This window comes from Parasteatoda tepidariorum, chromosome 5 (genome assembly GCF_043381705.1).
Source record: "Parasteatoda tepidariorum isolate YZ-2023 chromosome 5, CAS_Ptep_4.0, whole genome shotgun sequence".
Taxonomy (NCBI): domain Eukaryota; kingdom Metazoa; phylum Arthropoda; class Arachnida; order Araneae; family Theridiidae; genus Parasteatoda; species Parasteatoda tepidariorum.
This window is the reverse complement of record NC_092208.1, coordinates 38,827,585-38,854,276: the sequence shown is the minus strand read 5'-3', so window position 1 is coordinate 38,854,276 and position 26,692 is coordinate 38,827,585. Positions and strand designations below refer to the sequence as shown.

General features: G+C 26.2%; 1 protein-coding gene across 3 annotated transcripts; it reads right to left on the bottom strand.

Annotated features, from left to right (window-relative positions):
• Positions 1-290: 290 nt before the first annotated feature.
• On the bottom strand, positions 291-26,692 carry LOC107445900 (vacuolar protein sorting 53). Of its 3 annotated transcripts, none has more exons than XM_016060388.3 (23): positions 26,515-26,692; positions 24,829-24,973; positions 24,238-24,368; positions 21,796-21,949; positions 18,858-18,973; positions 18,637-18,756; positions 18,478-18,556; positions 17,730-17,797; positions 16,395-16,467; positions 16,047-16,189; positions 15,247-15,409; positions 13,485-13,586; positions 12,300-12,391; positions 11,953-12,192; positions 10,177-10,318; positions 9,411-9,493; positions 9,190-9,268; positions 7,186-7,334; positions 5,164-5,233; positions 4,994-5,079; positions 3,647-3,698; positions 2,204-2,305; positions 291-535 (listed from the first exon to the last, which is right to left on the bottom strand). In XM_016060388.3, exons 2-23 carry the CDS (start codon positions 24,913-24,915, stop codon positions 356-358), a joined length of 2,511 nt encoding a protein of 836 aa, XP_015915874.1. In that variant the 5' UTR covers positions 24,916-24,973; positions 26,515-26,692; the 3' UTR covers positions 291-355. The 3 variants fall into 3 exon arrangements, with proteins under 3 accessions (XP_015915874.1, XP_021004568.1, XP_071037420.1); XM_021148909.3 differs by having other exon boundaries at positions 26,538-26,683; XM_071181319.1 differs by lacking the exon at positions 24,829-24,973 and having other exon boundaries at positions 26,515-26,631.

Here is a 26,692-nt window from a genome sequence, read left to right as displayed (position 1 = left end):
TTCTTCAGCATGTGAAGGTTTCTGAAACAGAGGCAGGTCAAAACTAACTTAGGTTTGAATGACGCTTAAAGACTTTAGACAGAAGAGGCGTTAAAGTTGATGGAAAACTACAGTAGAGTTCAAAGACAGTAAGAGTAGTAGCACCATGATAGAGGACTTATTTTCTAGCAGGCATTGAAACATTAAGGGAAAATAATCATTGTTACAATATACAATCTCTGAAAAATTCATAAGTATTCTAAAAAATATGCAATGCTACAAAAATAAGAATAAGTTGCTGAATTTGAATATTATAATGCTAAAAAATATATAAATTTATTTTTTTGAAAACAGGCAGTTATTTACAATCCATAATTTACAATCGTTTTATTAGTTTCTCTAATTTTTTTATACGACTAGATTCATGTTCTGGAGTATTTGATATTGTTGGAGTGCTGATGATATCATGCTCTTGTTGATGGCCAGTACTAGGCAGAGATGGTTGGTGGGATCTGAAAATTTCTGTCAAGCTATTTATCTCACTCCTCTTTAAACCCTAAACATAAATATGAAATATAAATGCGTGGAAATATTTCATGGTTACATTCATACAAAATGATAATATCATCATTTTGTTATCACATTGGAACTATTGCCGTTTCAAGAAAATTTTACGGTCAATGTGTCAAGAAAAGTGTATAAGAAAACCCTACATTCAATGTATGCAAAACTATGTATAAAAAAAATTCTACACTCAATTCATGCAGAACTATGTTAAATAATATTCAACATTCAGAGTATGAGAAACTATGCATAAAAAAATTCAAAACTCCCATTTTTCTAATTAAAAATAAATCAAAACTACTAAATAATGGATTTATTTTACTAATATATTAATTTTTTAACAATAGAATATTTTGACTATTGACAGAAAATTTTATGAAAAAAAAAACATTTTTTAAATGAATTAAAGAGATAAAATAATTTTGTTTTACTCATCTGTATTCGTTTTGAAACACTTGGGAGAATCTTAGATGATAATATAGTTTATAGCAAAAGTAATTCCTCATTAAATTGTCCTTGATGAGAAAAAATAAAAGTTTTTATTTCACACAATAAAATGTGCCTTTCAAACATTTTTTTAATTTCTTTTTCAGTAAGTTTATTTAAATTTAAAATGAATCATAATTTTTATTGTCAATACAATCATTTTGTTTACAAAATAGTGATAAATTCCGTGTGGCGATCAGGAAATGATTGAAACTAATATTGCAATTTGGCACAGAACTCCACCTGATATTCAAGTACTCAAGCTAATTGGAAAGTTGTCGATGTTTCTATTGATAAATTTCGCAACTAGAAGTTAGGAAATGATTGAAATTCGTATTGTCCTCCGACATGGAGCAATATTTTTAATTTGAAAAAAGTGGAAATTTTGATAACAAAAATCTTAAATCACAGGTATGAAAGAAATTTAAGTAAAGCATAGAAAGAAAGAAAAACAAATCAAGATAACCAAATTAAATTGATCATAATCTTTATAGAAATAATTAGACTAAAATTTCCCGCTAAGAAAGCAAATATATAACCATGGCATGCTCATTTATTAGAAAATGTAGCTAACTCAATAATTGATTATATTACATGCTTATCAAACATTCAAATAACACAAAGTTTTAAATATTTTTATAATAACAAATATAGTCTATAGAATTGAATAAAATTTCAATAAAAAGTGGAATTATAATTCCAAGTAGTCCATATAATAATGGACAACTAGTCAAATTTTAATTTTCTGTAATAGCTAAGTAGCTGTTAACCAAGCTTAAAGCATAAATGTAAATATTTTCCTCATAAGTTCTCATGTCTTTGCTCTCAATATAGCTTGTTGAGCTTGTTACCTAATAGAACCGGCTGAACCCTGTTCCTTGATTCGGAGATCACCTTACTTATGAGGCAAACATGAACATTCAAATCCAAACAGTCAAGAGGCTTCCCCCCCAATCATGTTATGTATTATGTTAGAAAATCTTTATACATTAAATCATAGAAATGAAATGTTTTTAAATAAGCTTAAAACTCATTTCTGTCATCAGATTTTCAATGTACCACATTACTAAGGATTTACATTTTTTGATTAAATCTTTTTTAATGTATGTGTAAAAAGCTTGAAAAGGAAGAGTTATTCATGTGTAACATTAGATAATACAGAAATAATAATTACCTTCATATCAAGAACTTTCTGGAATTCTGTGATGTCAGATTCTGGTAAAAATTTAATGTAATCATCAACAAAACTTTCTTTTTCATGTGGAGCCATTACAACCTAAAAAAAATAATAATATAGTTAGAGATAGTACTCTAGCTTAAATGCATGCCAAATTTAATTTAAATTTCAAAAATTATTAATTAAGAGTATAAATAAAGAAGGGAACTGAAATGTAGGCATTTTTATTTCACAAGATCACTTTTTAGAATTCAAAGTAATCCAAAGGTGGGTTTTAACCTTCTTTTAAACCAGGAATTTAGATAAAAATTATTTCTAATAAAATTTATGTCTCTGTAGGAATAATAATTTTTTTTTCTTTGAACAAATGTTTAAGAATATGTCTACAATGCTTAAAAATCTTTTTTCCTTGTATTTTTTTCCTAATATTCATTAATTTAAGTTTAAAAAAAAGTTTAATATTTACTAAAATGTTGGATGCCAGCTAAATAATTTAGGCGCTGTGGGTACCCAGGAGGTGTAGATACCTNCAAAAATTGAAAATGTATCACGAACATTAACGGGAAAATGGCCGTCGGCGCGGACGCTGGATTCGAGAAATTTGTTGTCAGCGGGGAATTTTTGACCGCCGAGGACCGGCGGTTTTTCGAGCCCTGGTTTTAACCTTCTTTTAAACCAAGACGAATTTAGATAAAAATTATTTCTAATAAAATTTATGTCTCCGTAGGAATAATAATTTTTTTTTCTTTGAACAAATGTTTAAGAATATGTCTGCAATGCTTAAAAATCTTTTTTCCTTGTATTTTCTTCCTAATATTCATTAATTTAAGTTTTAAAAAAAGTTAAATATCTACTAAAATGCTGGATGCCAGCTAAATAATTTAGGCGCTGTGGGTACCCAGGAAGTGTAGATACCTGACTAAATCTATTTTTATTTCTTAACAACATTGCCTCTATTCAGAATAATATTTCTCTTTACTTGTCATGTCGTAACATATTGCTACCTCTTGCTTCTCTCTATAGTCTTAAAACAAATTATAGAATTTTAACAAATGTTTACATTTTTACAAACATGTAAACAATTTGATAAAAATATGGAGAAAAAATATCCAGCAATTACGAAAGTTTTAACAGAAATAGTACAATAGGCTGAGGACTACTTAGCCACTAGTTGTCCTACACACTTCAGAAACCATTTCAATCAATTAAACAATCTTTATATTTTTACACATATTCATGTAAACCATTCACTAACAATACACAAAAGAAACCTTCTTGAGACAAATTTATAAAATTACAAATAACTAAAACACAAAACATGTAATCTCCTTCTTTAGAGCTACATATAGTTTATTCTGTTGCGAAAAATTAGTACTTTTCTCTAATTACAGTTAGTTATTAAATATAGAGCATTAATGTATATTCATTAGAGTATCTTACCTTTAAAATCATCTCAGCTTTGGTCATACCTTTCACAACAATTTTTGTATACCTAAAATACAAATTCAACTTTAGACACATGAGATTTGTTATGGAAACCAGATTATTTTTATATAACTTTATATGATTAACTGGAACAGAAAGCAATATTATAATAATATATTATTATCATGAAACAGGGGTACAAGGATGTAAAGTGGAGCTACGGAAACAAGAAAATGCTTGTGAAATCTGGTTGCCTTCTAAATTTATGATTAGTACAAGATAATTTAACATTAAAAAAACACAACTCGCCAAAATTGTTTTAAGATAATCTTTGAGAAGGGAAAATACTTCTAAGGCTAACTTTTTTTTTGCGGAATTTTATTTTATCATTAGAGTAACACACTTAATGCCTCTATATGTTGGTGTTTTAAATAAGGATTCTTCTTATCATATGTTTAAATGCTTTCTCCTGAACTTTTTTAATACTTATACAATAATATCTTCACTGGAGAGAATAATGGGCAACACTGGAACCTATTTGGCAATAATTATATATCAAAACACTTTTAATAATGTAAAACGATTAAAAGAGTGGTAAGTATTTTTAGTTTTTAAAATTCTTTCTCATCATTTAATACTTTTAAGTAATAAAAAAATATTTCTAAAATAGTACACCTTATTACATTTATAATATTGTACTAAATAAATAAATCCATTTTCCTTATGAAATCTAAAATCTCATTAAGTGGCGTATCATTATACATGAATCCTACTGTATTATACTTTTCATTATTATAATAGTATTATACTATTTTCATATTAAATTTAATTTGCATTAACATTTCATTCAAGTATTTGAATTCAGATAAAGGCTTTAAAAGCACTTTTACTAGCATTAAGATAAAACAGACATATAATGGGATTTTCACTTTTTTAAATAATTTTGGTTAGAAAATTCCAAGTCTCTATAAGTTCTTGATTAAGCTGCATTTTTTGAAATACTATAAATAATAGAAAAAGAATATAAAAAATTTTCGGAATACATTTTTTTGAAAAAAAATTTATTAGTATTTATAATTGTTTCATTTTGATATAGATAAAGAAATTTTTAAAAAATTTACAAAAAACTTTTGAACACTTGAAATTTTTTTATTGGAAAAATTTAAAGGCTGAAGCAAAGAAGAAAAAATTTGAAAATAACAAGCTGACATTGAGATGCATTATTTGTTATCGCATTATAGCATTATTGCATTGTAGCATTATTTGCTAGCTGTAAAAGACTTTACCTATTACAGCTATGTTTGTGTTATACAATACCAATTCAGGGAGAAAAATTAAAACTATTGTATTTAAAGTTCTTACATTGGAGGTGGCTTTCTCATTGATACAGATCCAAGTGAGGGCAAATCCAGTAAAATTGTTTTAAGCATGTGAGTATCCAACAACAGCTATTGGTAGAAAATTTTCATTTGAATAATTAAACAACAAACAGTTCAAGATACAAGTAATACAAGAATGTGAATTATATTTACCTGCTCAGCTCCAATTGGACTAACTGGCTTACATTTGAAAAGGTGGCAAATAAATTTAGGTATGAATGAACTAAAAAATGATATAAAACGAAAAATATAACTTATGTGTATAAAATCACTAAAATTTACACAATTTTATAAGAGAATTATCAGAACTGTAACTTTTATGAGAAATATGATAAATAATTTAACTAATCATATTTTTTAATTTAATTCTATGGCTCAAATTCTCCAGTAAAGGAGTTTGATTTGCAATGATTATAAAGCAACAATTTTTTAGGTTACGAAAAAAAATTGGACCTACAGTTTTTGCAATTTTGGTGTAGTATAAAACTATAATAAAAATTATTTGGAAGATTTTTTTTTAACTTAAAATTAAATCAACATGTAATTGTATTTCATAAATAACCCTTTTTAATGTCATATAAATAATTTATAAATAAATTGATAACTTACTCATCTCCAATTTATTTGACAAAAATTCTAAATTTTTTGTTAAATCTCTCCAGAAAGTCTCTAATAATTATTTATGAAATGTAACATTTAAATCAAGTTTGAAAGATAATAACAATAAATTAGGACACATTTCGTGAAATTTGAGAATAAGAGCATTCTTTGGGGCAGGTTAAAGCAGCTAAAAGGATTTTTGGCACCACTAACAACACTAGTATTTGACTATTCTTATCAAACTAGAAACTAATTTTTCAAGTAAAACAGGTATTTACACCTTTTCAGACTATTTACCACTTATTGAATAAAATATTCAGAATTCCTCTAAAAATTAAATAGTAATTATCTTCATTGTTAACTATATTGATGAATTATTGAAAGTATATATCCATATTAAATTTACAAATTTATTCCATCATCACAAATAATAACTAAAAATAAGAATTCTGAGAGTAAATCTCCTTTGTTCACATTTTGATTATTTTCATTAACTAATAAAAATATAAAATATAAATATATATTAATTAGCAAAAAGATACAATTTTCCCCTTATGATATAAAGAATTAGCAATGCAAATAATCAGATAAAATTAACATTTAAAAAGTAGTCACCAAAATTGAGTATATTTTCTAATGAAAACATTATAACTTAAAACAAGACAAATCTGGTCAGCAGGTGTTCTTTTCAAACACAATTAATATTGAACTTCATTAATATTTAAAGTTCCCCCAAAGCTTGTTTTTCTTTAACAACTCTTGTCCTTTCAACAACTCTTTTAGATTGCTTATTGAGGCAAAATATTGAAGTAGCAGCAAGAAACTTTTAAAAAAAATAAATAAATAAATTTCTTACACTTACACTGTCATTCTGTCAGATTGCAAACATTAAAAAAAATGTTTATAAAAAAGTTTTGTTTGTTAAAAAGTGTCTGTAAAGTAGGTAACATAGATGTGGACATCCCGTTATGAGTCTTTGTACTGTATAACAATACAGTAGAATTCCTAAAATCATACAAATTATTCAATTTGAGCTAGAATATTATTAAATTTTTCTGATTATTTCATAAGTTAAGCCTCTTACATACTAAAAAACAAAATTATTATACTATTCATTAATAGCCTATACTACTTATAAAATATTTTAAGCCTCATTAAAAAGTATATATCAGTATAAGTTGAATATCAATTTTGGTCATTAAACATGCTTTATAGCAAACTTATTTAATATAAATATGGTAATTAACAAGATAATTTTTAGGGTCCTTTTTATTTGTGTCTGTAAAAACTTAAAGCATTTTAATTCATTTAAATTTATTTCATTTAAAAACAACAACAACAAAAAACTTATTTTACTAATTTATATTTTGTTAAATGAACAGATGAAAAGAAGCACAATTATGATCTTCCCAAATTCGTTACTGTTACTTAAATCAATGCTAACAACTAATTTTACTTTGCATCGCAATAACATTTAAATAAAAATTAAATTAAATTTTTTTAAAGAAATTTATATGCAATAGTATGAGCACTACATGATTTGATAAGTTTCCAAATTAATCGAGAAAAACTTACTTTGCAAAATTCATACAAAATTTAGTAAAATATTTCCTAGATGTTGACAAATTATCTCGAAGTAGAGGCAAGGTTTGTCTAAGATGTGCTGTTATTGCTGTGACATAACTACTCTCATCCCCAACAGCTTCAAAAGCAGCCCACTGAATCTGAACATTGATGAAAAAATAAGTTAACACTACATATTTATATAAAAACGAAATTATATTGCTAAAACTTCAAACAATCCTAACAAGCAAATTTTTCTTCAAGACAAATTAGATAAATGAAAAGTGAAGCCTAAAAAGATTTTAATCAATGTAACATGTTAGTGAATTAAGACTGTTAAGTAACGGCTTAAAGCTGTTTAAAAAAAAAGCATTTTCCTGTTTAAAACACAATTACTTGACTTGGCAGGGAAAAAATAAGTTTTATGCAGACAGCTGACCAGTTATGTAACTAAAGCTTGAAAACAGGGTAAAAAATCCCCTTCCTATTGAGTTACAAACTCTTAAAAAGTTTTAGTCAGTTAACTTTAAATTCTTTCAAAGTTAATTAAATTCAAAGTTTCTATGAATGTTTATTTATACTTATTTGTGTATTTTTTAACAAAACTAAATGAAATCTTTTTTTTATACTATGATAAAGACAAAAAAAAATTGACCTTTTCATAATTTCCACCCAAATTTGACCTTTTCAAATGAGAGTCAAATGGCGAACTTCTCATTCCAGTTTTCAGGAGTTAAAAAAATATCTATACTTCACTGTTTTACAATTTTACAGCTCTTGAAAATTTTATTATCTAGAACATAGATTAAAAACAATACAACTCTATTTTATAAGTTGTAAAAAATAAAATAACAGAGCATTGTTTAAAAACTTAATTTCTTATTAAAAATGGCATTATTTAATGATTCAGCATAAAAGTAACTGGTATTTAACTTCAAATGAGAGAGTAAACTCTCTTATCACTATGAAAATTAAAAAGAAGTTGAAATTAATTATTTTTTTCATTAAAGTTTTTGAAGTGATAAAACATTTATCATGTAAAGTTTTGGCAAATGGAAATAAATTTATTACACATCGATAGCATTTTGTAACAATCAACTTTTTTTTAAATGGTGAACCAGCTTGGGAAACAAAGGATATGTTTAGAGAAAAAAATTTCCAGAAATATTGGGTTTTATCGTGATTTTGCAATAATTGCAAAAAGGAAATGGACTATGCCAATGTGAATTGTAAAAGAAACAATTGCGTTAGCAAAGTGGCATCTAGATGAGCTTTAAGTTATCCAATTTTTTTTTAATAAAAATTTCCTCCATTTTTTTTAGAGTTACTTGATACATTGTTTCTTTCTCCAAATTCTTCAAATATGAAACAATGATGGCACATGACAAACACTTCAATCATTTATAAATTACTAAAATTAAACAAATGGTTTAATTGCTAAAATCAAATTTTAGTTTATTCCTATGAAAAATCACTAAAGAAAAATTTGAATTTTAGAATATCTCTCTCTTCCTCTCTGGTCTCTACATATGATCTCTAGATATCTGGTAATATATATTATTCTAAGGGATACTATTATTAAAAACTTTGATTTATTTTATATGAAAATAACACTCCTAAGAGACACTAAACATCATGATTTATGGGTGCCCTTTAAAACTTAGAGAACTAGAGAATAATTCCAATTTGTAATATATTTTTGACTTTAAAACATTATACCTTTATGTGTAATGAAATTAACACAAACAAATTAACACAAATAGAATTAAATAACAACACATAGCATAAAATTTCCTCCAGATGACTTTTACACAAATGCTGTTTTAAGATTATTAAATTTGTCTAGAATTGAACGACTATAATTGCAAAAGTGCAAAAAAAAAAAAATTCTCTGCTGTTTCAGCCATACAGAAAGAAATCCCTCAAATAACATTTCTATTTACTATCCCCCTCCCCCTCCACCTTATGAGTAAGGAAGTAACAAATATAAAGATGAAGACCAGTACTTTTATTTACCTTATTCATGGCCGTTAATGCAGGCTCACATGCAAGTTCAAGATTTTGTACAAGAAGGTGGATGCAATTAGATATCACACTGCAATACATAAATATTTTTAGCAAATTATTTAAACAAAAAGACTGCTGCAATAAATGTAATGAAGACTAACTTAAATTGTGTCTCCAAACACATATCATATTAGAATTACAATGACAAAAATTTAGGATTTAATCATTACTTATGAAACACATCTTGCTCAGAAACAAGATTGATCTGATTAGCCAGGGTTGGGTCAACTTTTTCCTTCAGTTTGCTTTCCAACTAAAAGAAAAAAGAAAACATTTAATAAAGTACAAACATCAAAAGTTTTAGACCTAAATTTCAAAATTAAGTATTAATTTATTCTTTTTTAAATGTAAAAAAATGCTTAATTGAGTACATTTCAAGAATTTGTTAATTTCATAACACAAGTGGATTTTTTTTTCAATGCAATAAAAATAAAATATTAAACAAAATAATTTTTAAATGAAACCAAAATGGCTAAATATAAATAACCCATAATTTTTTGGTATCACTTCAGCAAATAATCAGTTTTCAGATTGAACAAAAAAGAAAACAAATTATTAACCTTCAATAATAACTTAGCTTCTTAGAGGAAATTTCACGCTTATGAAAAGAATTATTAGATATAATTATTTGACCGAAATTTATATTAGTCTCATAAAACAAAAATAATGCTTTAAATGAATTATTTTTGCTAAGCTTTTCTAAATTATGATTTTAATTACATATGATTACTCTTTTAATTAAGTATGATTAAGATTTCATAAATTATGAAATTGGGTTTTTAGGTTCAAAATTGATTCTGGTAAATAAAAAATCCATTTTCTATGACACATTGTATGCATGATTGCTGAATGAAATTTTAAAAAAAAGTCTTATTATTTAGTACAATAGAAGAATATTAAATTTATAACATATGTTATTGATTTTTCAAAACAGACCTGCAGAGTCGTTTCCAAACAATAATCTGCAGTGGTCAAAATACTGCACACTTTTATTTGTTCTGCTGGGCTGAACTTAGTTATTTCACCCTCTTTCAATAAACTTTGAATTAAATTGGTAGAAGTAGTAACATTTCCAACTCTAAAATACAAAAACAGTAGGAAAACATAATTAAAAAAATTTTCAGCTAATTAAATGGAAAAATATCTTAATAAACACTCTAAATAGGATGAAGCTTACAAAATATCAACAAAAAAGGAGAATTCAAAAAAGCAAAAAATAATCTAGAATAATATTCTAATATAGAATAATATTCTACCTTAATAATAGCATATTCAATATGCTTTCCGGGTTCAAGTGAGAAATTTTAAAACGTATTGAGAAATAAAAACAATACATTTTTTTTTAAAAATTAAAAAGAAAAAATGTGTTGCAAATTGGCAACAATTTCCCGAAATGCATACAAAAAAGAAATTATTTTAAGAATTATTAATTATTTTGTGTTTAAAAAAAAGAAGAAAAAAAGAGAGAGAGGGTGAGAGATAGTATTCATGCAGTCAGTATAACATCAAGGACAATGGTGTAAAAAATGCTTGGAAAGTTATATGTATTTTTAGACTCTTACTGTGCTTGAATAAAAAAGCATACTCTAATGCCCTTTTAAATGCCATTTATAAATCATTATAAAATAGCAGAGCTATTATTATTGTTACACATGTAAGGCTATGTTATTTGTTAAAACTGAGTACAATGCCAGTTAAAAGATAAAAACTGATTTTTATATAAAATATTACTGCTAATAAAGATAAAAATAATTGACAATTCATTATTAAATAAACAAACTAGTTGGGTGAGATCTGAAACAAAAAAAAATGAACAATAGAAAAAAACATTGTTAAACAAAGTGTTAGGATTGCAATGACTCATAAAAAAGTAAAAACTGGTGGTCAATTAAGATGGGGGAAACATTGTCTTATTTTATCGATCACGCTTATGTTATCTATTTAATCTTATCTTATATTATCTATTAGAAAGGATTTCAATTAAATATAAATTTTCCATAAGTAATATTTTGCGGTGGTCATTCCGGAAGCAGAATTTGCGAAGTGAACTTACAGCACTATTTTCATAAATGTAAATTTGTCTGGAACCTCATTGCAGACAGGCAAATATTATTATTGTACAAAATACAGCATAATTTAACATACAGGTAGCAAAATTTGCAAGTATGCAAATCGTTGCGCATATAAGCTTGATGTTGTTTAAATTTAAGTTGAATTTCATTCAATGATACTAAAAAAAATCTATTCAGTTAAGCCTGTAATCAAGTAACAGAAAAAAAACACTTACTTTCGTTCTTTGCTGTGCTTCCTAAATTCAGCTTTCAAATTTTTAATCAAAACAAATTTAAAGACGTTTTAAAAATAAATCTCACATTTTTTAAAAATTTTTTGTTTGCTTTTAAGAAATAAAATAATAGTTGAAAAACAATCTACGGATGCTATAATTATCTACAGAGCCTGCTGCCATGCAGGAGAATTTCTTCGACCGGGTGGGTCCCCATTACATATCTTTCATAAAAAACAGATTGATAATAATTTTTAACATATTACATCTTCTCAAAAAAACTTATTTTTTATTATTCTTATACTTCATTTTAAAAATAATTTTTTTCACTTTCAATGGGCTAATATGAGTTCTACAAGTAAACGTTTACACTATTCTAAAAATACTAGAAACTATATTTTCTGAATTCTATAATTTGTAATAATTACTTTGGTAAACTATTCTGCAAAACCCTTTGAGCATATTCTCGAAGATACTTCTGGAATGTAGCAGTCAAGGCCAACATTGGCTGTCCAATACTCAATTGAGAACATTGCACTAGGCATTTTTTGTAAAAAACAAAAAGTTCTGCACAGGATGGCAAAACGTTAGCTCGATCTATTTCTGGTTTTGGAAGTTCCGCTTTCTGCATATCTTCAACAAATTGATCCATTAACTGGGCAAGATTTCTATAAAATATTTTACACACATAATTTTAACATAGTACACTTTTTAACATTAAAATAAAACAATAATGAAATTTTAAAAAAGAGGATACAACGAACTTAAAACCAACCTGTCTTGGTATTCAACATAAATATTAAGATGTGGTTCAAAACATCTGGATATAATGCCTTGGAATGGATTACTGACTTTAACAATAGATGTCTGAGGGGAAAAAATAATTTTTGTTTGAGAATTGAATTTGTAAAATTTAAAATAAATTTCTGCCTTCATAACCAGAAGTAGATTATTTTTTTTTATAATAACATTGGATTATCTCAAATTTCAATAATTTTCAGTACTTGTTGGAAGAAAATTACTATCAGAAGCAAATTTGATTATAATGAGAAAAACTGAATTATAAAAAAAAATAATGATAATAATTTTTCCATGCCACCAACTAACAAAAAAAGACTATCTTCAAATTTGCAACAGTAAAATTATTCTAGTTCCAGAGAATAAAAAATTTTAAAAAAATTGCCTAAACACATTTTCTATGTTTCTCCTTTTACATCCAAAATTATTACTATCATTATGGTTTACTACAAAAAATTCATTAAGATTAGTGTCTTGCCAGCTAAATATCAGCATATATAAATAAAAATAAATCATTCCATTTATTGTCCTTTAAATTTATACCTTCAATTTATAAAAATCTGAGCAAATATCTCAGAAATTATTTACATTTTAATATTGAGCTTAAACTTTATAATAATATTGAAGATACTGGTGGATTTGCTCCATTTTTAATTATCCCCATAACAAGTGAGTCTTTTTTTTTTATTATTATTTATATGAAATTATTATAGTACTACTTAATAGGATTATCTTTCCTCATAAACCTCATTTCCATTCTCTAAAGAACTAATATTAAATCCAATCCATGTTAAATTAATGAATTTCATTTTTATAAAAGATGAAATTTTTTCAAATTCATATTTCTGAAATTGAGATATGAAAAAAACTATTTTCAACATATTTATCAATAAAAGTTCCTTAGAATACCATGTTTAATGTGTACATTAAATATAGGATATATATGCATATACAAATTCAATGTATTGAAAAACCTTTATTATTAATTATGTTCTAACAATGTTATTGTTTTAATTTTCAGTAATTGACGAAAATGTTGAAGTTAATGTCAAAAACTTTAGAGTTTTGTATACAGCAAATTATAATTCTGAAAAGTATGTAAAAACGTTTACATTTTCAGAGAGTACTTATACAATAAAGTAAATAAAATAAAAACACTTACATCTTCAGCAGTACTTTTATCTGATGATGGTGTATCCACATCTTTTTTCATGTCCTCTTTAAAAGGATTTGAGTCATCATTATCTTCAAATGGATTAGGACCCTATAGAAAATTTCAACAAATAAATTTGTCAACAGAATGGCCTGATTATGTACATAACAAAGAAATAACATATGAACTTCTAGAATAAAAAAGAATATTAATCACGGAAATTTTGGAAAACTTTAGCCTTTAAAAGGATTTGTGTCATAATTATCTTCAAATGGATTAGGACCCTATAGAAAGTTTCAAAACAATTAAAAGAAATCTATCAACACATGGGCCTGATAATGTAAAAATCAAACAAAGAGAACATATCAATTTCTAGAATTAAAAAAAATACTAATTACTGGATTTTCAGAGAATGAAAATGCATTTTAGATAGCAATTATAATAAAAAAATTTAAATTTTACAACTTCTTTAAAATATACATATTAAATAAAATGCTAAATTGTAAATAAACAAAAAATTTAAACTTATTTTAACATGGATTTAAGGAATTTAGAAAAACTTCAAGTATTCTAAACACTTTTTATTCACATCAATCTAATTTTTAATTCCCCATGCTAAGTGTCCTAATCCTACATTAAAATAAAATAACTAAATTTAATCCGAACTAATCATTTAAGAAATAGGGTGATTCAAAAACTAAAATTTCATTGCACAGTTGAACTTACCTATTGTTAGCCAGAATTTAAAGAGATCCTAGATATGATACAACAAAAACTTCTTTTAAAAATCACTAGTTTAAATGTTATAAAATCGATATTAAACTCTACGGGGTAAAAATATGGGTCACCATATGGTGACTAAATATAAAAATGGAGATCAAAAGTTTGTTAGTTGTCACCGGATTGCCATTTTTTCAATCAATTAGTTAATTAAAAATTAGCCACATTTTATAAAATTTCATTTATAAAATGTGCTTAATTTCATTTATATATGAAAAAAATATTCCCTGCAACCTTACAGGTATAAATCAATTTAACTCATATTTCATTCAGTAATTTTCAAACAGTATGAATAGTTTTTCAAGCCTAGAAACGTAAGTGTTGCAAAATTTTTATTGAATATTTGCAAATTTGTTCCTAAATTTTCATAGTTCATATTTCTTAAGCTCTGATGTCAACACATCAATTACCAAATTCATTTATACTCATGGTATTCATATTGACTACAAACTAGGTTCTACAAGTTTCCAACAGCGTTTGAAGAAAAAGAAAAAAGAAAATACTTAAAATGTGACAAGTATTTTTATTAATTTTTTCTTCTTTTTTCAAACAAATTGTGATTTTTTTTCAAATTAATAACAAAGCTGAACTGAAAATATCTAAGCATTGTTTACATAATTATTATTTTTTCTAAGTAAATTCTTAACATAAAGCAACATAAACATAACACAACATAAACATTAAGTTAAATTAATTATAATTATGCAAAATTTATTAAACATTAACCAAATAAATAGATTTCTTACATGGGTTTATTAAAACTTTCAATCATTCATCATTAATTAGAATTGCTTAATAATAATGGAAATTATTCTTTCAACAAATAATCTAAAATAAAAAAATAATTATGCTTATTTTAGTTAACAACATATCATGTATCATGATATTAATATACTAGTTATTTACTAATTATGTAATGGAATTATTGAAACTTTTAGTATTAGGGATTTATTTAACATCAATTGAATAATAATTCATTACTTCATCTTACCTCTTTTTTTGTAAAGTGCTGAACAATTGTAGAATCTAATGTTACACCTGAGTATCTACGAGCCAAAAGAGATTCAAAACTTGTAGTTTTTTGAATGGCAAACAACAATAATTGGACATTTAATTCATCTCTACGAGAAGACATCAGTTTTCCAAGCTCTCTCCTGAAATTCGACAAGATTATTTAAATTATTGTTTTGAAATTATTGTTCATAATTTTAAAAATTGCAACAAAAAAAATTTATCACCTTTATTTCTGAAAATCAATATCATATTAAACTCTCAACCATGCGAAATCAATTTATAAAAATAATAATGAATTAAATAATATAAACTCGATATCTGAACAAAAACAAAGAGAACAATTCACATTCTTCTCACCGTTTATTAGCTTAAATATACTACATTGTTAAGAATTCAAAAATATTTAATTACTGATCATATTATAGAATAAAAATTAATCTCAAATAATTTTTCTAATTAAAATAATCTCAAAAAGTTTTTTTTTCCTTATTTTGAATTTTAAATACACAAGGGTGAAAAATATGATTTCACAGAAGATGCAATAGAGGATGTTTGTGGGCCGCCTCTGATACAACACAGATCACTGCAACTCTCCCAAAAGCATGAATTTTAGAAAATCATTCAAACACAATAGGTATAGGCCTTACATACGAATAAAAAAAGAAGAAAAATTCAACGTCTGGATAAGTTTAGTGTCAAAAATCTTTAAAGGGTAATTAAATTCTGCAAGAACACAAAGGTATGATTTACAGTTTCATTAAAAACTAATTTACTTGCCTTGTTATATGGCAAAACTCTACAGCAATATGCTCGCTGACTTCCCAATCAGGAGGAAACATACGACCAAATTTTTCTTCAAATTCTATCAAATGTTTCTTCAACCACTGATACCGTTTGTCAATTTTATCAAGCCATGCAATCTAGATACATGAAGAAAAAAAATTCAGTACAAATAAAATGGAAAAAAGATTTTAAAGTGAAATTCAGATTACTAAATGATATAATTAAGATTAACTATTTTAAATATATATAATTATATTATTTGTTTAACTATTATTATATTATTTCCAGTGATTTTATGCAAAAACTTAACAAAACAAATGGGAGAGAAAAAAACAATCTCACATCTTGAGTCTCTTGAAAGAGATGGGTATACTCTGAAAGTTGATTGCTGACAAACCACTTTAAAAGATCACGCCTAGAAAAACAATACAAAAAAACTAATTACTTTTCGAAGCACAAATAATTTAATAAACATGTTGTCAGATAAAAATATAACTTGGTGATAAAAATATTGATTTATCATAGCCTAAAATTGATCCAAATAAAATCTAATCAATTGATAAATCAATAGAAATAATAAGATTATTGATCTACCAAATTTCCAATATCAAACATTTTTTAATGTCTCCCTCTGACTTAATGAAAACAAAGTATATCTGTATCATAAATAATTTATTGACATATTGTAGTTTTTTTCCTTGCTTTTACTTGAAGATTATCTGCAGCATGTTAACAGATTCGTAATTTTGTAACCACAGACTTTTGGTTTACAATAATATCAAAAGGATACAATTATAAACATTCTATGTAATTTATAGGAATAATAAAATGATGGTATGCTTGTTTTTTTTTTCTGCTTTTTTTTTTTTTTTTTTTTTTTTTTTTTTTTTTTTTTTTTTTTTTTTTTTTTTTNTTTTTTTTTTTTTTTTTCAAAAAACTTGAACAAAATATGCAAATTTATTTTTTTATCTAAGAAAGTTATAATAGTGGCTTTTAAAATTCTTTATTCAGTTTCAAAACAAAATAAATGCAACTATTTGCCAAAGCAAATAATCATTTCTGCAACAGATAAACTGAAAATATTCAATGAAATTCTGCAGCAGGTAATTTATAAGATAACATTCCACTTTTTTTCTTAGAATTTCTGTTGTTGTTGTTGTTACTTTACATCGCACTAGAGCTGCACAATGGGCTATTGGCGACGGTCTGGGAAACATCCCGGAGGATGATCCGAAGACATGCCATCACAATTTTGATCCTCTGCGGAAGGGATGGCACCTCCGCTTCGGTAGCCCGACGACCTGCGCGCGAAGTCGAGCACTTTACGGTAGCACAGTTTAACGAGGACCAATACCGCACACCCTCGGTCCCTACGCAGACTGATCCAAGTGGTCACCCACCCGCACACTGACCGTAGCCAGTGATGCTTGACTTCGGTGATCTGCTGGGAACCGTGTCTTAACGATCAGTCCACTGCGGGACTCTTAGAATTTCTATTTTCCTGAATGATAATGGCCAAAATGCTTTTCTAGTCAATAAAGTAATTTATTAACCATAAAACACGAAAAAGTATCAGCTATGTCTATCTTAAAAATATCAGACTGTTGCAATGTATAAAAATACACAAAATAATTTATATAAAACAATGAAGAGGATACTTATTATCTTAATGCTTACTTCACTTTTGGTTCAAGAATTGAAACCACTAAACATGCTTCAGCTAACTGCTGATTTGCTACAAAGTGCTGAAAATGGAAATAAATTGGAATTAAACTGTAAAACTCTAATTTAAATAGTATAAATTTAAAATATTCAATACAATATAACAAATAATAATACACTAATACAATGGTTAATGATTTCTGGAATTCTAGGAATATGTAAAAAATATAAATTTATCATGGCAGTATAAATGTACAAAACACAGCAAATATAACTAATGGAACCATAAAAAGTTATAATATAAAGTTATTATAATATCCTCAAAAATTATGATGTTGAAATTTTTAAAAAAGTTTAAAAAAAAATGGCTAGAAATATTTTTTAGTAAAAATGTAACTAAAATAAAATGTTATTTTACATAGAAGTAAGTTTTAAAAATAAACGAGTTACATTTTATTCAAAATATCTTACAACTTTTAGAAATATACAAAAAATAACATAAAAATATATGAATACTTTAGTTTTCTTAGAGCTCAGATAATATTAAACTTGAAAATTATATCCATTAGAAAGTTTGAAAGAACATGAAACAAGATCGGAATTCATTTAGAAAGAACTCATTTCTTCCAGAATGCTGGAAGAAAATTGGAAAACCTGGAAGTAATGGAAAGAACTTAACAAAATAGAAGAAACTAAAAAGGATCCAATACAGAATATGGAAAAGAATAACAAAGTAGATAAAAAAAATATTACATTATTTTACCTTAGAACTTGGACCAGAAAAGGCATTATAGAAATCATTAGTAATCTGTTCAGTAAGCTCAGCTTTAATGTGTTGAGATCTAAAAGTAAAAATAAAAACAGTAAGCAAAAAATAAACATAAAAAAACATAATTAGTGAATTAACATAAATTTAGCATACTTCTCAGATAAGTGAGCAATCTGCGGAATTCCCATGTATTTTTGAAAGTGATCTAAAACATTTGTCACACCTTGAAGAAGATTAGCTATTTCCCCATACTGCCTCTTTTTCACTAACATTCTATCGGAAAACATAAATAAAATGCATTTATTTCATTTCTAACAATTTGTCGTTAAATTAGTGTATTTAAAAAAACAAGGATATAAAATATAAGGACATACTGCAGCTTTTCTACTCCATCTACAAGCATGTGAAGTTGATTTAAAGTTAGAATGGAAGCAGTTAAATGCCTTTTAGCATGGTCAAGTTGTTTAATGTCTCGAGTGATTTCTTTCACCTGTAAACAATAATAATTTCATATTTTTCAAAAATAATAAAAAGATCTGATGAACTTGATAATAACAGCCAACTTTTTCCTAAGGAAAAAATATATTACAGCTTGTTACACCTCATTACTACACCTAATTTAATAAATAAATTCATTATAAACAAAAAAAGTACTAAGATTTAATGCATGATAAAAAAAATAATAATTTTAATTTTATTTAAAGAAACAGTTACACATTAAAAAATCAGTCATAAAACATTACTGATTTCATTGCTTAAAGAAACTGATTTAAAACACAATATAAGAAAACATAAAAATTGAAATTAGAAAACATAAAATTTGAACAAATACATATATTATACATTAAAATACATAAAAGAGTACATTAACAGAACTTAGAGTAAAAGAATTTAAACCTATTATGAAATGGATAACAAAATACATATTACATCTTGTCGCACATCATTACTACATCTAATTTAACGAATAAGTTCAGTAAAGACAAAAAATATTAAAATTTAATAGATGATAAAAAATAATAATTTTAACTTTATCTAAAGAAAAACAGTTATATAATAAAGAACAGCAAGTTTTAAAATGTTGCTAATTTCATTACTTGAAAAAAAATTTATTAAAAAGATACTGTACAAAAAAAAAACTAACATTTGAATTATAAAAACAATAAATTTTATAAAAAATATATGTCATACTTTAAAATGCATAAAAGAGTACATTATTAGAACATATTGTAAAATAGCTTGAACTTATTGAGAAACGATTAACAAAATACATAACATAACTAATAATAAATGCTAAATTTCAATAAAACAGATGTTAGTATGTTTCTCAGCAATGGAAGTTAGTTTAAAAATAAATTATTGAAACCTTGATAGTAACTATTATTTATATTAAAACATATTAAACTAAAAAACGCTGATTTCTGATAACATATTATAATAAAATAAATATCTAAACATGTTCTAAATTGTTTAAAACTTTTTTTTTATCCTTCCTACAGTCAGAGTCAGTCTAGTAATTGTTCATAAACTGTGGAATATAAATGAGAAATACCAAAAAGAGAAGTATCTTCAATATCTTTTTCTACTCTTTTCAAGCACTACAGCCTGTTGCGGGTCAAAGCTGCCTTAAATAGTTTTTGCCATCTAGTCCTATTCACAGCAAGGCTTTTCCAGTTTGCTTTAAAAGTGACATTTAAGTCCTTCTCCACAAGTTAAGCCACCTGATAAGTGATTTTCCTTGCTTTCTATTTCCCGCAGGATTTGTAAATGTGAGCTTTCTTACTGGGTTTTCAGATCTGAATAGGTGTATAAGCAATTGTGGTCTATAACATTAACAATATCAGGTTGCTTCTACTTATTATAACTTTCAAAAACAAGATTTCCTGCTATTATTCTCATGGATTTCACTAAAACATATTCCTAAGATTTTCCATTCAAACATCAATAATTTATTTTCATCTAATTTGGTTATTGGCCAGCACCTACTCACAAGAAACAGAACAGGTCAAACTAGCGTTTTATAGATGTTAATTTTTAATTTTAAACTTATATATTGAGAATTTAGTTGTTTTTTGAGGCCTTGAAATTCTTTGCTTGACATGGGAAGCCTGTTGTTTATCATGACGATCAAATTATTATTAGTAGTGATGATGGTTCCAAGATATTTAAACTGTGAAGTTCTTTCAAAGATACAATTCATCACAGTAGTAAGCGGCTGAGGATTAGGTATATTGTAGGAAGTCTCCATGAATTTTGTTTTATCTACATTCATTTTTAAGCCTAATTTATCAGCTTTGGCTTCTAATAAATTGAATGCTTCTGTGACAATGTAGGAGCAAATAAGGACACACACTTGAATTCATAAAGCCACTGCCACATAGAAGGCACGAAATATAAGTTATCACACCAATTATATTTAGTTGCTCCGGGAGGTAATCATTGTCCAACAACATACGAAAACAGACAATAACTGCCTTTTTAGATTTGGTAAATGAGAAGGAATCCTGTTTTCATATTATAATATTTACTTTCAATTTTATCCACTGCAATATCACTAGAACAGAGTTTCCTGATGGCACAGAGTTGGTCTTGATCAATTATTAATAAGTTTGGCAAGGAAAGGGGAAAATGATACAGTGATATTATATTAAGAATCTACAACTGACTGACAGCCCAGAGGCCAAATATGGTCACCGCCATCAGAGCATTTCTTTAAAAAACAGAAACTTTTTAATTAAGTTTGGAAGAACATCTAAGGAAATTAAAATATTTAAAGAAACTTTCTTCAAAACCAATGCAGTCAAAGAGTTTGTTTTAAAAACAAATAATTTAATTCATGCACAGTCAAAACTACAAAAAGCGTACTTCCAGACATGCGTCGAAGATTAGCATTAACTTAGTTTTGTTGAGAGAAAAACATAAGTACAACATTTTTAAATGTTTCTATATTGAAAGGTTTTATAAATGCTTTCGAGAATTTTTAATTTAATTCAGAATGTTGCCTACACGTATTTTAAGAAATATATGTAGGCATTTACACTTAAAAAGCAGAGGAACTTGTGTCAGCTTTACTATTTTTTTATAACTTTATAAGTTCTACTATTTTTATATTGTTTTAGTCAGTATTTTGCTAAACACAGTTAACTTTCAAAGGAATAATTTAAATTTTGTTCAATCGGATAAAACAATTCCATACATTGATATAGCTTTAAATGTATCAATTATTTATATTGGTTACTATCCTATCAAGAAATTTGTACATCACTATTTTATACAGTAGCAAAACACTTTACAGCGATGAAAATATCTCACCATATGTTCAGATTTTTCAGCCTTATCCTTGATGTCCTTTATACGAGCAAAAAGTTGCTTAATTGCCTTTTGAGCTTCTTCTAATGCTTGTCTGCCATCTTGACCAACACTTGTCTGACCTCTGACAACAGAGCGTATCTCATCATCCAGTTGCCTATAATTTTTTTTATTTATAAAAAACGTTAATTCTAAATATTCTGCCAAAAAAAAAATTGTTGGAGGTACTTATCTGTTTTGGAGGAATGAAAAATCTATTATCACAGCACACATATTAGCACATTAGGTACTTTATACAACAATTCTTGTAGTACTTATTACTATAATTAATTAAACATCACTGGCCTCAATAATAGTTTAGCAATTTTTTATGATCCCCGAAATGGATAAGTACCTGATATTTTGCTGCGCAATACAAGTACTACTAAGTGAAACATTTGATAATATATTTTAAGAATTATATAATTTTATTTTACTTGATACATCGCAAAATATAAGATACAAATAATAAAATAAAATATATTTCACTAAAGAAATATAAATAGAACATAAATTACGAACCTTTTTTTTCAAATCTTCGCTCGAATTTATATCTCTGTAAATGCATGTGTCTTTTGTCTTTTTTTAAAAGATAAAAAGTAAGGGGAAAAATCCAAAATGGTAATGCCAAAACATTTAAGACAATTATTAACTAAGAGGACTTTGAAAATATATAATTTTTAGAATACCCTATTGTTGATAAACTTATAAAACAAATTATAATTAAGTAAATTATAAGAACATTATATATTATTGAGGCACAATAAAACCATCTGCATAAAATTAAAAGTTTATGATGTTTTAAAAAACTTACTGCTAAATATTCATTCATTTTACCACTTCTCATTTGTAAATATCAATTAAAATTTAAAAGCTTTTAAAATAGAAGGCATTTATAATAGAAAAGTATTTAAAGTAGATTACAGTTATGAAAAGTAACATAACAGTAAGAAATTTATATTACAGCCTTCTGTTAATTTTGGCAATATTTCTTTAATTTCATGAATATTCAGAACTATCTATTGACACAAATGCGTAAATTTTAAAAAGGGTGGAAATTTATAGGACAAGTAGTATTCTACTGTTTTTCACTATCAATAATTATATTTCAAATATAATTTATAAATGGCTAACCATATATGCAACTGGAAGTGATCATCCTTTCCATGAATTAAAAAATAGTCATTAAGAGATGTCATGACTCATTAGAATTGTAACATTGGACTGCAAAAAAAATTACTAGAAATATTTGCCACAAAATGCACCATGTATTACTAAAATTACATAAAAAAAAAAATTTTGTTTTGTCACTTAGATGTAATATGTCACTTAGTTTTGTTACATGAGATAGATGTAATATTTGGTTTTATCCTCTTGGAAACTGAAGAGTTTTCCCTTTATTACAACCCATTTTTCAAATTATCTTTCAAATATTTGTTCATTGGGCTATTGAAAAAATCAAAAATATCCACTTGCATATATACTTTCTAACCATCCTTTTTCAAGAGACTCAATCACATAAATGTGCTATTTCTATGTAGAACACTACATTATAATGGTAATGTTTAAAATTCTAGACTACAAGAACTATAACACCAGCCAAGCTTCTTGTTTTCTTACTTTACCTGCCTAAAATTCATAGCAAACGCAATAATGAATGAGAAAGTATTGGCAATGCAACTTTTTATTCATAATTTTCTTTCTCACCTCTGTTCTATGTTTGTTAAATATAAACCCAGGAAAAATGCTAAAAAAGTTTTTTAATAATAAGCAGCTTATTTTTCATTAATAGGAAGTTGTGTTGCAAAACCACTTCTAAATTTTTTGCAATCCCACTTCTGAATTTGTTGTAAACTATACCATTATGTCAGATGTCGATTAGCTCGGTTAGGGGAGGAGGAAGTAAGAGTTTGATTATTTTAGCATATTAATAATTTATTTACAAACAATATTTACAGACATCAGTAATTTCATCATTCTTCAGATCAGGCTCATTTCGTGCACGCACCTGCGCTCTCTCTACACATAATTGCTACTGTCATCTAGTGGCCAATCACTTTCTTTTTAAACCTTAATAAAATTAAATCTTAGTGTTAACAGTTGTTAGGTCAATCTTAATGTTTCAAAATTAAGTTGATGAGGTGAAAAATTGGAGCCCTTATAAATCAATCTTTGAAGGTGAGGCCCACTCTCTGTCTCTCATTTAGGTTTCACAGTAAAATTAATAATGCTAAAGATTTAAAAATTAGATTTCTCTTTCGACCATCATCAACTCTTCAAACAATTTAAAAAAGAGAAACTAGTTTGGCTGCAAGTTTAAAATTCCAAAAGAGTGCATTTGAAAGTTCATTACATCACCATTTAATCTAACTCAAAAAAAGGGGGAGAGAAATAAATATGTTCTACCTTATCTTCATTTTCATTCGACCAGTAACATCATCAATATTAGATAATGACTGTTCAGTTGGGAACAGTTTATTGATATAATCAACAGCATTAAAATCAGGATGATCTAAAGGGTCTGTGCTTGGAAGCACCTACAAAGTAAAGAATTATTTTAAAGAATGTATCACCAATAATAATAAAAATGAAAAAAAAAGTTAGCATGCAATTAAGTGTAAAAGTATGTTAGTAAAGATATATTTACTAAGTAAAACATTGAAATTTGTACTTAAAAATAACCAAATTTTAAAATTTACATAGGTATTACTGAAATTTTAATCATAGCTAGTATATCAAAATTCTAAAATCCTGATAGGTCAAAATCGTATTTTTTGTAATTATGTACATTCATATAACCAATAAGAAAATATAGAGGTAATTGCAATTACAGAGCATTGTGTAGACAACTTCAAAAAATAACTATTTTTCTTTACAAGTTTTACTTTATTTATAATCTTGTTATGAATATAATCAAAGTTTTTAACTAAATTTAATTGTAGATAATGCAGGTAATGTAATCAAGTAGATTATATAATGATGTACAATTAATATTACTTGTTCAATAGCATTTTGAACTTCAGCAGGAAATTCAATTTGGCTATTCAGATTATCATCTTCAATCAAATCATCATTAAAATCCATATTTTAATTCATTAACTTGACACAAAGAAAAGTAGCCAGAAAAGTTTCATCAGTAACTCTGAAATAGTTCAAAATGTTTAATGACGGAAAGAAATAAGTTTTATAATAAGCAGTGAAAAACAAATAACTCAGAACCAAAATTACTTTAATAGTTTCATAGGTATGTTTTAAATTATCACAAAATACAATTCGATTAATACCTATAGAAAGAAAGATTTTTCAACAAAAAAAATACATTCAGCTGATTTAGCTTTAAAAAAGTTATGTCCGATAAAATGTATCATGCTTTAAACTGATTTAGAAAATTTTATTCATACAAATGGAGTATATTTTATAGATTTTAAATCAGAGATGAAAACCAAAACAAACTACCAGGAATGCATTTAAAAATTCTAAATTGACTGATCTAATAACAGTAATAGTCACACTTGCAAAAACAAGTTGAGAGGTGAATTGTTCGACTAAAACTTTATTGAGAGGCCATTTCTTACTCCCACTTATACGCACTCGATTGAAATTTTCATCAAATAATAAGAAAGTATTATTATTATTAAGTAAATCCTAGTTTCAAATTATATAGGATATATATGTAGTGCTCCTTCTCGTAACTCTTGAGCCGTGGCCTTTAATTTATCATAATATTGCAGTCATATTTTAATATCGTTTTCTATAAGGATGACAACATAACGAATTTTCTAAGCTTTTATTGAGGAAAGAATAAGGAAATCTATTTACAATTTATATACAATTGGAGCAGAGCTCCGGGACACAACTTTATACTTCCATTTCCAAAAGATAAGTGTACACTTTTTTAAGTGTTCCATACATAATTTCGTTCATGTCATGTGATCCATAAAATCCAGACTCTTTGTTAAGACCAGATGGAGATGAATTAATATCTCAATATAGTTCTTGATTTTAATAGGAATTCGGCCTCTTTAAGATAGTCTACTGCGCGGTATGGACTCATTTTATAAATAAAGATTTTATCGCTATTCAATTAAACTTAAAATATATGTGGATAGCTAAATTAAGTAGGTGAAAGAGATTATTTAATGTTCTCATAAACCAGATAAGCTTATCTGCAGATAAGATATAATTCTTTTTAAGTTTAGTCTCAAAAGATCCCTTTAATTTTATTAAGCTAGTATTTTAGATGTTACATATATATATAAACATTGATTAATCACTAAAATTAAATGCCTAATTTAGAACTACATTTCACATCATAATATAAAAAGCGAAGAAATACAGATATTTTAACAAATATGTTATGAAGAATGTTCAAATTGAGCAATATCATTGTAGGTCTTCATGAAATGCTTATTTTAATCAATAGTACTGAACTTTTAATTATAGGTCAGGCAATAATAAACATAAGTTGTCACGCAAGATAATTAAATCAGAGATATAAATTAGAATACATTTTTATTGGCAATGACGTGTCTTAATATAATAAAAGAGGAAAAAAAAGCCGGACCACACATTTTCAACAGAAGAAGAGTTAACATTTTGTTACATATTGTCATTGATATCGTTATTATTTAGCCTGTAAAAAAGTTTGCACGTATTTTAAATTTGTAAGAGTTTCTAATTTACCCAAGCCAGTGATCTATATTTACATTTATTATGCTCTAATTAATAACATTCAAGAGAATGTTTAAAATTAACATTCCGAAACTTCATTACAGCCAAGTTATTTGTTTTGTTCCAATCATTTCGTGTTGATTTTCATGAAATACGTTACCTGCTGTCTATTTCTGCGAAATAAAGATCT

Coding starts and splice junctions, on each gene's coding strand:
- LOC107445900 (XM_016060388.3), bottom strand. CDS start 24,915: ATGGATTTTAATGATGATTTGATTGAAGATGATAATCTGAATAGCCAA. Junction 21,950..24,237: donor CGAATGAAAATGAAGATAAG/GTAGAACATATT, acceptor AAAAAATTATAG/GCAACTGGATGATGAGATAC. Junction 18,974..21,795: donor CTGAAAAATCTGAACATATG/GTGAGATATTTT, acceptor TATTGTTTACAG/GTGAAAGAAATCACTCGAGA.